The sequence below is a fragment of the Saimiri boliviensis genome, chromosome 14 (assembly GCF_048565385.1).
Source record: "Saimiri boliviensis isolate mSaiBol1 chromosome 14, mSaiBol1.pri, whole genome shotgun sequence".
Taxonomy (NCBI): Eukaryota; Metazoa; Chordata; class Mammalia; order Primates; family Cebidae; genus Saimiri; species Saimiri boliviensis.
In genome coordinates this window covers 52,526,576-52,541,105 of record NC_133462.1, presented here as the reverse complement: position 1 = coordinate 52,541,105, position 14,530 = coordinate 52,526,576, and the positions used below count along the sequence as shown (strand labels likewise).

Sequence of the window (14,530 nt, the reverse complement as noted above, 5' to 3'; positions counted from 1 at the left end):
TGCCATGATTTTAATCTTCTTGAAACTTCCCCAGAAGCTGAGCAGATGTCAACACCATGCTTCCGGTAAAGCCTGCAGGTCCATGAGCCAATTAAACCTCTTTTCTTTATAAATTACCTAGTCTTAGGTATTTCTTTATAGCAATGCAAGAATAGCCTAGAGGAAATACAGAATTGTGGGTTATGGTCACTTCTGGGGCATCAGGAATTCGTCTTTGGGAGGAACATACGGAGAGCCTGAAGGGTGCTGACCGTGTTCTGGTTTTCCTGATGAGTAGTGGATTCATAGATATTCATTATACTACGTTTAAAAACGTACATCTACATTCCATTTAAAAAATTACAGCAAAATGCACATAATACAAAATTTACCATCTTTACCACTTTTCCACAGATTTTAATAGACTTTTTTTTTCTTTCAAGACGAGTCTTGTTCTGTTGCCCAAGCTTGAGTGCAGTGGTGTGATCTCAGCTCACTGCAACCTCCGCCTCCTGGGTTCAAGCAATTCTCCTGCCTCAGCCTCCTGAGCAGCTGGGATTACAGGCACGTGCCACCATGCCCACGGCTAGTTTTTGTATTTTTAGTAGAGATGGGGTTTCCACATGTTGGCCACGCTGGTGTTGAGCTCCTGACCTCAAGTGAGCCACTGTGCCCGGCCGACTTTATTTTTTAATGCAGTTTTAAGTTCACCACAAAATTGAGCAGAGATTCTTCATATATCCCCTGCCCCCTGACAAACACAAGCCTTCCCCACTGTCAGCATTTCATACCAGAGGGAAACCTTTACAATGCATGCCACTACACTGACACATCCTTATCACCCAAAGTCCATCGTTCGCATTAAGTAGGTAGGGCTCACTGTTGCTGTTGTACATTCAATGGGTTTGGACACACGTAATGACATGTATCTGCCATTACGGTAGCATACAGGGTAGTGTCACGGCCCTAGAAATCCTTTGTGCTCTGCCTAGTCATCCCTCCTTCCACCCAACCACTGGCAGCCACCCATCTTTTTATTATCTCCAAGTTTTGCCTTTTCCAGAAAGTCACACGGTTGGAATCATACAGTATAGAGCCTTTCAAAGTGGCGTCTTCTATCTAGTAAAACACACGTAAGTGTCCTCCGTGTCTTTTCATGGGCCAATAGCTCATTTCTTTTTGCTGTTGTGTAATATTTTATGGTCTGGACATACCACAGTCCAGCCATTCACATACTAAACGACATTTTGGTTACTTCCAAGTTTTGGCAGTTATGAATAAAGCTGCTAGAAACATCCCTAGGCATGTTTTTTGTGTGGACGTAAATTTTCGCTGTAACCGTTTACACATACACAGTTCAGTAGCGTTAAGTTCATTTACATTGCTATGCAACCAATTTCCAAAATTTTTATCTGACAAACTGAAACTCTACACTCATTCCACAACAACCTCTGTCCTCATTCCGCCCATGCCTGCCAACCACCATTCTATTTTCTGCGCCTATAAATTTGACACAAGACAGACTCATTTGACACGGGTGCCTCTACTTCCCCCATAGAAGTGGACTCATGAGTGTTCTCTTTTTGTGACTCGCTTATTTCTCTTAGCATAATGTCTTCAGTGTGACTGAGACCAGATTAGACCACCGTTCCCTTTGAACATTGGTATTGTGTCACGCAATCAAGTGGTTTCCAAACATTTTTGATCAGTGGGAACTTTTTTTCTAAGCCTTGCACATTTAAAAAAGGCAAAAGGGGAGAAATTCTTATTGCTTAGCCTTGCCACCTGTACAATACAATAGGAAGGGGTTGGGGAGGGGGCTGGTCCATCTAAGTCCCCACAAAGGTGCCCCGCGACATGAGACTGTGCTCAGTCTCCATCTTGACTTTATTTCTAATAGTGATTTGTGGCATTTAAGATGTCAAATCTCCTTTAAAACGGTCAAACATTAAGTTGTGTTACATGGCAATATAAATGTCAAATGTATATTGTTTCATTCAGATTATCTGAAAACTATGCATTCGCATATCATGAGACCCTTTAGAAATGGAACTATTTGACTAACCAGCACATCCCATTCTCCAACTCTAGCAAGTGACAGAAACTTGCAGGCATTCACACTATAGGGGAAAGAACTCTTGGACTTTAAAATAAGGAGCCCTGCAGGGTTCAGAGTCTTGCTCCGCCAGAGGGAAGCCTTGTGGTAGAGGCCATAAGGACTTTAGAGTTAGTCAGGCCTGGTCATAAATTCAGGATCTTCTTAAGACCATTAAAATCTTAGATGAGTTTCTCAACCCTTCCAAGCCTCTGTTTTCTCATCGGGAAAATGGTATTAATAATAACTTCCCCATAAGATTCTTAAGAGGATTAAATGAGAAAACATATGTTAGAGACACTTGTCACATTAGCTGGTGCTTGGTAAGTGTTATTTCCTCTCTCGTTCTTACTAACTGAGATCTTGGGAAAGCCATTTAATCCCTCTGATTCTTAATTTCATAATTGCTATAACACCTTCTAGGTAGAATCCTTTACAATTTAGCTTCTCCTGAATCCCACTCCTAGGTCAGCTGTTTTCTACACATTCTCATTAACTCTTGGGATTTCACCCCCCACCTGTACACTGACAAGTCCCAAATCTGTATACCTCCAGCCCAGGCCTTTATCTCGAGGTCTAGACCTGTATGTCTGTCCATTTCCTGGACATCTTCAGGCAATATTCCACGTGCTTCTGAAATTCAACATGGCTGTACCTAGGCTCCTTCAATATTGCTCCTCAAATCTGTTGCTGCTCTTGCCTTGGTGATGGTCGCCACCTTCCCCCATTAACAGACATCTGGAAGCCAGCCAGGCCCCTCACTCTTTCTCTCTGTGTCTCTTACTTTTTATTAACCCAAGGCCAACAAGCCCCCTTGCATCGACCACGTTGGTGCCTTTCAAGTCCCTTCTCACCTCCTTGGCCGCCATGGTTCTCACCTGTGTCCCCGCAGCAGCCTCTGGGCCGGTCTCCCTCCATGAGCCTGCTCTCTCCTCACCCTCCCACACATCCCAGTCCCTTCTACATGCTTCTGGCAGAATTTTTTTCTTTTCTTTTTTTTTTTTTTAAATCAGAAAGCTGACCATTTTCATCTTCCTAAAACATTCAGTGTTTCTGCCTCGCTTTCAGAACAAAATCCGAGCCATCTGACATGCAATGCTCTTCACAGTCTTAAACCTTATGGCCCATCTTCATCTTGCCCACCTGTTCCTTCTCCACAAAGGCTGAGCTGCTTAGCAGTGTGTCAAAGACCTCTCTGTTCTTTCCTTCTCTAGGGTTTGTATATAGGCCACTGTCTGCTACGATGTGTGTTGTCTTCCACGTGTTGCTCAGGTCATCCTAACTCATCCTTCAAAACTTCTCAGGTGTCGCCTCCCTCAGGGACCTCTCTTTTCTCTTGAAGCCTGTGTTAGCTGCCCATCCTGTGTGGGTACTGCTTATCTGTATCACATTAATTGAGCTTAATTGTACACAGAGACTGTGCCTTTTACTTCCATATTTCCAACCCCCAGACCAGAGCTGTCAGACTGACTGAGAATGAATGAATGAATGAATGAATGAATGTGTGTATTATGTATACACAAAGGTATGAAATAATAAATAAAGCATGTTAAGAATGTTTTGTAAACGACAAGGCACCAATCAATTGTAAGGGCTTGTTATTTCTGTGTACATACATAGTATATACATTTTCTGTTCACTTTTTTTTTTTTTTTTTTTTTTTTGAGAGGCAGCGTCTCACTCTGTTGCCCAGGCTGGAGTGCATGGCGAAATTATAGCCTACTGCAACCTTGAACTCCTGGGCTCAAGGGATACTCCTACATCAGCCTCTCAAGTAGCTGAGACTACAGGCACACACCACCAGGTCCAGCTAACTTTTTATTTTTATTTTTTGGGGAGACAGGAGCCTTGCTGTGGTGTCTAAGCTGGTCTCGAACTCCTGGGCTGAAGCGATCCACCATTTTTTAGATAGCTCCTGCAAAGGGCTGCATTTTCTTATTACTAATTTGTCTATGGAAGCACAAAACTGTATGTTCTAGTTGGTAAAAATAACTCTTGGGTTAGTGTGTATGTGTGTGTGTAGCCACCCATATTATCCTAAGGGACTTCTGATAATGAATTTAAAATCTTGAGTTTCGGGGTTTGCTGGAAACTGGAGAGAGAATCTAAGTTTAGGAGTCAGCACCAAAATTAGCCTGCCCTCCCATCCCCGATCCCTAAACAGCCCTGACTTCATTTTAAACATGAACTTTGTTCGTATGAAAGGAACTAACATGTTCTCCAACTTCCAGATGTTCTTACAAAATTAGTTATACAGATTATCCAAATTTAGCTCTTTAAAAAATAATCGTGAACACTGGCTCCTTACAGAAAATCTGTGTTTTCCTTTTCCAGAGGAAAGGGCCTTCTGGGGGCAAATCATGTGGCAGTTTACAGATTGTCATCTCTCTAGAGACCTCAAAGCAAAGAAGTATTTTCTTTTTTTTTTTTTTTGTTAACATACTTCTTTCTAGTCCCATAGAATTTATGTGCTTACATCTATAAAGAAGTGAAACAAGGAATACAACTGAGGTTGAACCCCATCTCAGCTGTAAATAACATTCATGTACTCTTAGATAAATGAACTAATTAGGTTAAAGAACATTCTAATAAAACAATTTTTAATCATCAAAGAATTATATTAATATTTTCATTATATACCAGTAACATTTGTTCTGGACTGAAATAACATAACTAAAAAAACTTATTTCCATTTATATTTTTTGTTGACAAGAAGATAATGGGGGTGAATGATTAAAAGATGTCAGGCATAATAGATTACGTTATGACAGGACTCTTAGCTGAAAGTGGTACGGAAATACAGAAGGAGAAAAGCCAATTTAAAATGTTCAACTACTAAAAAACTAGCTCATTTATTTTTATAAATGAATGAAAGGTGTCAAATCGTGGTGATATTTAAATGGTACTGGATATGTTTAAAATACCAATATTTATACAACACCAGCAAATGCGTACTTTGTCAACTATTTAATTTCCCATGAAAAATTTTAGATGGCAACATAGAGGGATGAGGGGATACATGATTTTTTAAAATACTTTTTGGGGGCTACAAAGAAGTATTTTCTACATGCAAAATGGTACCTCTTTTTTCCACTGTTACGTCCTTTAGAATATTAGATAAGCCAGCTCACACGAGTAATTTATCCCGACTACTCCCAGTTACTGGGACCGGCAGTAGCTGAGGCCAGAGGATCACTCGAGCCCAGGAGTTCAAGGCTGCAGTGAGCTATGATGGTGCCACTGCATTCCTGCCTGGGTGGCAGAACAAGAACTGTCCCTATTTATTTTTTAAAAATCAAACAATAGCATTAGTCAGTTTTTTTAAATGAAAAAGTTAATAATCTTTAAAAAGACAAAAAAGGGCCGGGCGCGGTGGCTCAAGCCTGTAATCCCAGCACTTTGGGAGGCCGAGGCGGGTGGATCACGAGGTCAAGAGATCGAGACCATCTGGTCAACATAGTGAAACCCCGTCTCTACTAAAAATACAAAAAAATTAGCTGGGCATGGTGGCGTGTGCCTGTAATCCCAGCTACTCAGGAGGCTGAGTGAGGCAGGAGAATTGCCTGAGCCCAGGAGGCGGAGGTTGCGGTGAGCCAAGATCGCGCCATTGCACTCCAGCCTGGGTAACAAGAGCGAAACTCCGTCTCAAAAAAAAAAAAAAAAAAAGACTAAGAATTTGTTCCCACTTATGGAAATTTAACAAAGATAATTACCTTGTCAGCAAAAGCCAACACACGCCATTTGAGCGTCACAGCCCCCAGCCCCCTGGCTCAGCAGAGGACCCATTTCTGAAAAAGCATGTTGAATGGGAAGGTTTACAGGCTGCACCTTTATGGCAGCTACCAGGGAGGCAGAGATGAGTATCTTCATCTTTAGAGAGAGCCTGATGTTGTGGATGACTGAAAAGTCAGCACTGTAATATATTCAAGAAGACCTAAGGGTTTACTTTCCAATAAGGATAGAAAAAATCTGAGCACCCCACTGTGAGCTTATCGTAATGCTGCTTCATATAAAAAGTTGGTAATTAGTCCCTGAGTGAATAAAGTAGAATAGATGATAAGAGATTGATACTAAGAGGAGAAGCGCAAAATGCTCCTGCCAGTCATCAAAATTTAAAGGCTATAGAGAAAGGATTGGGGATGCCTCTGTCTGTTTACATACTATTTCCAACTCAGAATTTGTAATGATCAGGTTCATTAACTGGTGTTTTTAAATTGTATGAAAATGAAGCTTATATAAATTTCAAAGGAACACACGGATTGCCAAATGCAGGAGACTGCGATCCAGCATAAAATGCCACAGAAGAAACGGTGGAACTTTGATTTATATCACTCTCTTTTCCTCCAACTGGGGGTCTTTTGTTAAAAGCCAGATGTGGGACAATGCTATTTAATATGAGAGCCAAACAGCAAATTTCAAAAACATATATTTCTGGGAACTCCAGAACATGTAATCATTTGTCTAGATTTTGGTTTTCTCATATAATTTAATGTCAATTCATTTGTATATTTCTGGTGTTAGAGACTCCTGCTATGTTTGAGTTCAGACTTCCCAAGTTACCAGCTACCGTTTATTACTTAATGTGGAATAGGCCTTGATTTTTGTAGGCGGGACATTCCAGAGAAAATGGTGAAGATTTTAAATTTCGATCCATGTTTTAATTTTCATGAAAAGGCATGCATTTTCATCAAAACGAATTCTGTGGGTACTGAGGAAACACACATAAGTGTCTAAACTCTTCCTAAAAAGTAAATACAAGTGAACCAGATAAACGAGCGAAAATCCCGGGTCTTCTGGGTGATGGTATCATTTGTATTTTAGCACTTAATCTTTTCCATTGCTTTTAGGTCCTTATGAACTGTCATAGTGGAAAATCCAGGGTCTACCTGTCAGGTCCAGTCCGCAGGATGCCAGGGACTGATTCCAATCTGAATGAGAACATAGGCATGTTTCTTTTCACACAAAACTGACCAGCGAAAATGCTCATTTGCAAAGCCTGTAAATTAGAACTTTATTATTTAGATCACAAAAGGATTCATCAGAGGACTTTTTGAATAGAAAACACAATGACTTTTAAAGTACAGTATTTTAGTTCAGGGACAGATCCATTACATATATGTCAACATTTTGAAGATCAGTTTTTAGTTAGAAAGGAAATCGGCTTGTGAAATAATTTCACAGGTCAAATTCACAATTATATCAATCTCGATAAATACACCAAGAATATGAAGCAAAGAGTTATTGGATATGCATTAATTAGTCCAGGAATGGCTGGACTAATGCATATCCCTCGGCCCCAGGAGCTTACAGTCTGCATAGGGAGATGGACAGTTAGGTAGACAGAAGCCAGAACCCAGGCAGGCAGCAGAGCAATGATCCAGGAACGACATGGTCAGTAAATGAGAGTAATTCAATCAGAACTGCTTCAGGATCATCGTCGTATGTATAGACGTACAAACAATATAGACATTCAGCAAGTAAGAATCTTTGGGATGATTAGCAGCATATGTTTTATTATTTCATAGTAACATTCAGCAAAATAGCTTAATGGGATAATTAACTCAGGCATGTGGATTCAATATTGATAAGCTTTAGCAAAAAATAGTATGTTTAGCTAAAGTATAAGAAACCTATATATTTTCCTACCAGAAAAAAAAATTGCATATATTTCCAAACTTTTGGGGTGTCAGTTGGAACCAGTATTCATAGAAATTAACCATCGAGGCCAGACAAGGTAGCTCACACCTGTAATCCCAGCACTTCGGGAGGCCGAGGTCGGTTGCTCACTGGAGGTCAGGAGTTCGAGACTAGCCTAGCCAATATGGTGAAACCCCGTCTCTACTAAAAATACAAAAATTAGCTGGGCGTGGTGGCACACAACTGTAATCCCAGCTACCGGGGAGGCTGAGGCACAAGAATTGCTTGAACCCAGGAGGTGGAGGTTGCAGTGAGCCGAGATCATACCACTGCTCTCCAGCCTGAGACACAGAGCAAGACTCCGCCTCAAAAAAAGAAAAGAAAAGAAAAGAAAGAAACCATCGAATGCTGAGCTGAAGACTCTAAATTATCATTCTGTAATAGTAAGTGGATAAACCAAAACTTATGATGTATGTTGGTAGTTTTCTTTCAGTTTTTTTTTTCTTAGCAGAGTGGCATAGTTTATCACAGAATGTTAAAACTCGTTCTCAAAAAATACATTTATCAAAAAAGGAAAGCTTCAAACAACTTTCTAAAAAGGCTATTCTTCATTTTTCTTACATTTTATATTAATACTGTGCAAATTTCTACATCCTTTCTATGAAGCTCTCTGACTATTATTAGCTTTGCTTGCTGGTAAGAGTATCTTTCACTGTAGCATAAAATACTCCATTTCAAATTTTTTTAATAGTCACGTTTTAATAGCTATAATACAACACAATTGTAGATTTTTTTTTTGTCATGTACCAAGGTACGACATATTGAAGGTATTTCTGATTGTTTATATTTTGTAATTTTGAACCAAGTATGACCCTGGATCCACAGTCATATTTATAAATATTTTTAAATAACTTAAAGTCATTTAAAAAATAGATAAGACAGGTAGAAAACGCTTTACTAACTGTAAACTGCCACATGTGTAACATGCCCAGAGCACACCAATGTGGCTGCCAGTTTACACGCCACCAGAAGATGCAGAGCTCCTGACTGTGTAGTATTTATCTGTTTGTACAACTCATTAATGAATAATCAAATATGTTTGAGTCTCCCATCTCTCTTTGAAAGAGACTTGGTACCAACTCTCTAGGTATCTATTTCCATGCTAATTCCTCACCGCTTTTAATCTGGGTCAGAGACTTGGGGATGGAAAAAGGAAGCATGTTTAATGCAAAGCTATGTCCCAAATGTAAACACTGAAATTGTCCTGAACACACTTCAACAGTGAACGTATGGCTGCCTAGTGTAAAGCCTTTAGAAATTGCAAGATGGACACGTGCGTATCTGTAGGTTACATCGAACACTATATAATGCCAAAAACAGCATACAGTGGGTATGAGTTACTTTAACCGAGTTTAGTACCTTTATCCTTTTAGTCACGGTACTGTGTGGTTTTCTTCGGAATCTCTTTCTTATTTACTTTGTTCCAATTTGAAAATAAAGCAGGGCAGGGTGGCTGCATCTGTTTACTTTCTGAGCATGGGTGTATGTAAACACACACACATATCTGTGTATTTCTTCCAGAGGCTTCTATGTACACATCGTAGAAAAGTCATACTGTTAACATAAATAAACTCCAGAAGAGAAATGCCAGCATCCCATGTTCCCTTGCCTATTGTCTGTGTGTGTGTTTGCAGGTCAGTCTGTCTTTTTTGATTCTGGCTTTCTCTCTTATTCAGTATTTATAAGGACCTCTAGGGCAGATGTCTAAAAACAGCTGCATAGTCACCAGGAGTTAGGTGGAATGAAGTGCCCGTGCTCATCTTCCCAACGTGAGTGACCAGAAGAAGAAAACCCACACAGGATCAGACTTTTGAAACCACATTCAGGTTAAAGGGCACTGACCATCCTGGCTTGTGTTCTGCCTAAAGGACAAGGCTTTCATTTGATAAAGATCATTAGTCACCAAGATATATATTTTAGAGAGTTCCCAGTAGCGAATATTCCGTTGGCAGTCACTGGAGTGAACCAGATGGTTCATTAGCATAGGCTAGACAAGTCAAAGACTTTCAGAATCATTTAGAAAATGTCAAACAGAAACAAGAATCCTGTCACTTTTTATTAGAATTAACTACATCATACCCTGGACACAGATTTCACCTTGGGTCAGAAAAATTAATACAGAATTATATGAATTGTGTAATATACTGGGTTAAGATAGGTCTTTCTCCAGGGACTCATTTGCTGGCAATATATTAAGATCCCTCTACTTTAGGAATCCTCAAACCTTTCCTTTTGTAAGATATGAAAAGAGTTGACCTTGCTCAAAATCCATTGGTGTCTAATTGATTTGAGGTATATGCAGAATATTCAACAAGACATTCTTCTAAAGCTCTTTTGTGATCCTTTTCCCAGGAAGCTTGGTGAATGGGGTTTACTGAATATTCAGCAGCATGTAAAAAGTGCTTTATGTCAAAAGGAAAATATATCCATTAATTGAACCCATTGCTTTAGTAAACAGGAATTAAAATGCTATTGAAATGTGTTTTTTGTTGTTGTTGTTTTTTTAATGCAGATGTCAAAAACCTTGAAAACTTCCAGCTGGTAGAAGGTGTCCAGGAACAAGTCAATGCCGCCCTTCTGGACTACACAGTGTGCAACTACCCGCAGCAGACAGAGAAATTTGGACAGCTACTTCTCCGACTACCCGAAATCCGGGCCATCAGCATGCAGGCCGAAGAATACCTCTACTACAAACACCTGAATGGGGATGTGCCCTATAATAACCTTCTCATTGAAATGTTGCATGCAAAAAGAGCATAAGTGACAACCCCTAGGAGCTCTGCTTTCAAAACAAAAAGAGATTGGAGGGAGTGGGGAGGGGGAAGAAGGACCGGAAGAAAAAAAGTACTCGGAACTGCTCCAAGCAACGCTAATTAAAAACTTGGTTTAAAGATGTTGAATTTAAAAAGGCATAATAATCAAATACTTAATAGCAAATAAATGATGTATCAGGGTATTTGTATTGCAAACTGTGAATCAAAGGCTTCACATCCCCAGAGGATTCCATATATGAGACATTGTAATGGAGTGGATTGAACTCACAGATGGATACCAACACGGTCAGAATACAAATGGACAGAACAATTCTTGTATATTTAAACTGATCTCTGCTATGAAGAAATTTAGGAACTAATCTTATTAATTAGGCTTATACAGTGGGGGATTTGAGCTTACAGAATTCCTCCACGGTAAAACTGAACTGAAACAATTCTCAAGAATGCATCAGCTGAACCTACGATAGCCCCTCCCTCTTCCTTTGAAGGCCCCAGCACCTCTGCCCTGTGGTCACCGAATCTGTACTAAGGACCCGTGTTCAGCCACACCCAGTAGTAACTCCATCAAATCATGAACAGCCTAATGTTGAATGTCTGTGTCTTAGTCCTGCAAACAGCTAATAAGAAATTCTATTAATCTGTTAGCTTGCCATTTTAAATATGTTCTGAGCTTTGTTTTGTTGCGTGTTCATGGTGTTAAGAAAATGCAGGCAGTATCCCTCTTCTATCTTATCTAAGTGTTAATTAATATTAAGGGAAATGACTACAAACTATTAAAGCCAATGCTCCATAGCTAAAGCGACTTAGACCTTATTTCTGCTACTGTTGCTGAAACGTGGCTTTGGCATTGTTGGATTTCATAAAAAAAATTTCTGGCAGGAAGTCTTGTTAGGATACGTCAGTCTTTTTCATCCTCCAAGTTTGTAGTTCATTTAAAAATAAAACACTAAACATATTTCGCTAGGACGTCACATAGTCACAGTTCTAAGCCCTTGGAAACAAAATTGACGCATGTTCATCTATGCAAAGAGAAAGAAAAGGATGAGGTGATGTATCGACTCAAGGTTTATTCTTACGGCAAGTGAACAACTTCAAAACTTGGGATGGAAACGATGATTTTTACATGTGGCTGGAAAGATATTAAAGTAATTCAAATCTTCCCCGGAGGGGAAAGGAAGAGAGTGATACTTTGGTCTAAGTCATAGACCAAAGTCCGCTGTCGAACAAATATTGGAGGGCAAAGAATCACAAATTCTCCAAACGACTATTATCCGTGTTATTAACATGCGATGCCACAGGTATGAAAGTCTTGCCTTGTTTCACAATTCTGAAAGGTAGCTGTGCAGAAGTGGATCAACATTTGTTCAAAATAAAGTATTAATACTTTAAAGTCAAATAAGATATAGTGTTTACATTCTTTAGGTCCTGAGGGGCAGGGGGATCTGTGATATAACAAAATAGCAAAAGCAGTTATTTCTTTAATGTTATTTTTCTGATTGGTAATTATTTTTAACCGTACTTAATTATTCTATGTCGTGAGACACTAAAATCAAAAACGGAAATCTCATTCAGACTTTAATTTTTTTGAGATTATCGGCAGCACAATCACTTGTAGAAACTGTAAAAAATAAAAGTATCTCCTAGTCTTAATTTTTTCATAAATGTTTCTGGCTTTTGAATAGTGTATTTATATTGTATATCATAGTTTCAACTGTAGACAATTATGATGCTAATTTATTGTTTCTTGGTTTCACCTTTGTATAAGATATAACCAAGACTGAAGAAACCAAATATATGTGTTTACTGTAGCATGTCCTCAAGTTAGTGGAACTTAGTTCAGGGACATAGAAGAGTCTTAATGAATTAAAATCATTCACTTGATGAAATGTCTGTAAATCTTCATAATTCCTACTGTAGTTTATTTAATATCTATTGTAAATTATGTGACTTGTAGCTTCCTCTGGTTTTCAAGTAAACAACGAGGTGGAGTCTTACCTGGTTTTCCTTTCCAAGCATTGTAAGTTGTATACCAAAGATATTAGTTATTGCTTCTGTGTGTACAAAGAGGATTATTTTATTACTTTTATTAATCACCTCTAACTACTCGTCCACATGAAGGGTACACATTAGCGAAGCTGGGCGTCAACTCATGCACAGTCTCAGTCACCTGTGTTATCTTCATGGCTCAAAGGACAATGCAACATCACCGGTCAGAGCTCATACCCAAAGCGTTACAGAGAACAGCAGCATCGTCGCCCTCCCCAGCTGAAAAACAAGTTGGCTAGAAGACACGTGAAGAGCAATGGTGTTGTCAACAGTTAATGAAACAGTTCTATCATGCATGTGTAACATGGGTGGAGACAGTTATGAGATTTGACTATAAATATTTGGAAGGCCTTTAACGTTGCCAAAAACCCAAATAGATTGATTTTTATTTTATATTTTAAGAGGTGGGATCTTGATCTCACATGTTGCCCAGGCTGGCCTCGAACTCTTGGGCTCAAGCATTCCTCCTGCCTCAGCCTTCCCAATAGCTGGGACTACGGGTGCATGCCAGCACGCCTGGCCACATTGACTCTTAACAGCTATGTTTTATTATTTTAAAGATATTTCCCACTGAAAATTAAACCTAAAAAATGTCACATGTTGGCATGTTGTTAACCTGGTAGATTAAATCATGAGACTGCTTAGAAAGATCGGCAACACAGAGGGTGACATCCACACTACTGATCACACCAACGACAGGAGCTGATAAGCTAAAATGCATCACAGCCAGCGTCTGTTCACCTAAGGTTGACAAGTGAAGTTTCTCTAATGCTGATTGTTAGCCGATTTGTAACCTGACATTTACTTAGTAACTGCCTGATCAATTACAGGACTTATCAGTTAAAGCAGACTCAAATATAAAGGTTTTTGGCTTAACTTGGTTTATTATGGTTGGTCTATGTTTGTAAACAGACAATCTGTAATGTCTGAATATTTGTATCACAGATCTGCAGCTGCCTTGGACTTGAATCCATGCAATGTTTAGAGTGTGAAGTCAGTTACTCGTTGATGTTTTCTTACTGTATCAATGAAATACATATTGTCATGTCACTTCTTGCCAGGAATTTCCCAACAAAATGGAATTTTTTTTTCAGTATTTCAATAAATATTGATATGCCCAGCCTGATACTTTTCAAAAGTTTTTATGTTGTCCTCATTGTATTGTATACTAAAGCTTCTAAGATAGTTGACTAGGGGTGAAATCAAAAGAATCCCACAGGAATAGATACTTTTCACTCTTCACCTGGTCTTCAGAACAGATCCAGAAGGTATTATTATTCTCTTCTTAAAGCCCCTTGCATAAAACAATTTGATAACGCTAGTCAGAGGAGGAGCAGGAGTTTGAACCCAGGCAGTTTGACTTCAGAATCAACACTCTTAAACACTGTACCATTCTGTCTGTAGACCAGAATGGCACTTTAGATTTGCTTCAGATATCAGAGAAAGTCAGGCATCGGTTCACCTCACAGTATATAGGTATTTATCAATAATCCAAACATAGAAAGAAGCCTTAATACTCTATGGTGTTTAAGTCTAAAAAGTAAAATGCCCGTGTTCTAGAAATTAGCCTCCTTCAGAACCACTGTGTCTTTGCAGATGTTTAAGGCAATAAAATAACTACAAAATCCATTTTCAAAATTAATAAAACCTCAATTACAAAACAGTACAGAGCCATAAAACTTAACAGTGTTTAGGAAACATTACGGTCCAGCCTCCTACTTCACACTCCACCCTTCCCATCCCCAGCCCAGGCCAAGATAAGCAGGAAATGCTTATTCTTTCCCAAGCAGATGCCAACTTTTCTTAGGATCCTACAAAAAGATACCATGGAGTCCAACCCAAAATACTGCACTTAGAGTCTAGTGGGTACGAAACTTACGTCTTTTTTTTCTTTCTTTTTAGTTTGTCGCCCAGGCTGGAGTGCAGTGGCACGTTCTCG

At 39.3% G+C, this 14,530-nt stretch overlaps 1 protein-coding gene across 4 annotated transcripts in view; it reads left to right on the top strand.

Annotated features, from left to right (window-relative positions):
- Positions 1-14,025, top strand: part of NR5A2 (nuclear receptor subfamily 5 group A member 2) — a 159,677-nt gene extending 145,652 nt beyond the window's left edge. For all 4 annotated transcript variants that reach the window (XM_003938244.4, XM_003938243.3, XM_074385070.1 and 1 more), the window contains one exon: positions 10,284-14,025. In XM_003938244.4, the coding sequence (XP_003938293.1) occupies positions 10,284-10,531 (248 nt within the window). In that variant the 3' untranslated portion in view covers positions 10,532-14,025. The remainder of the gene's footprint in view (positions 1-10,283) is intronic.
- The last annotated feature ends 505 nt before the right edge of the window (positions 14,026-14,530 follow it).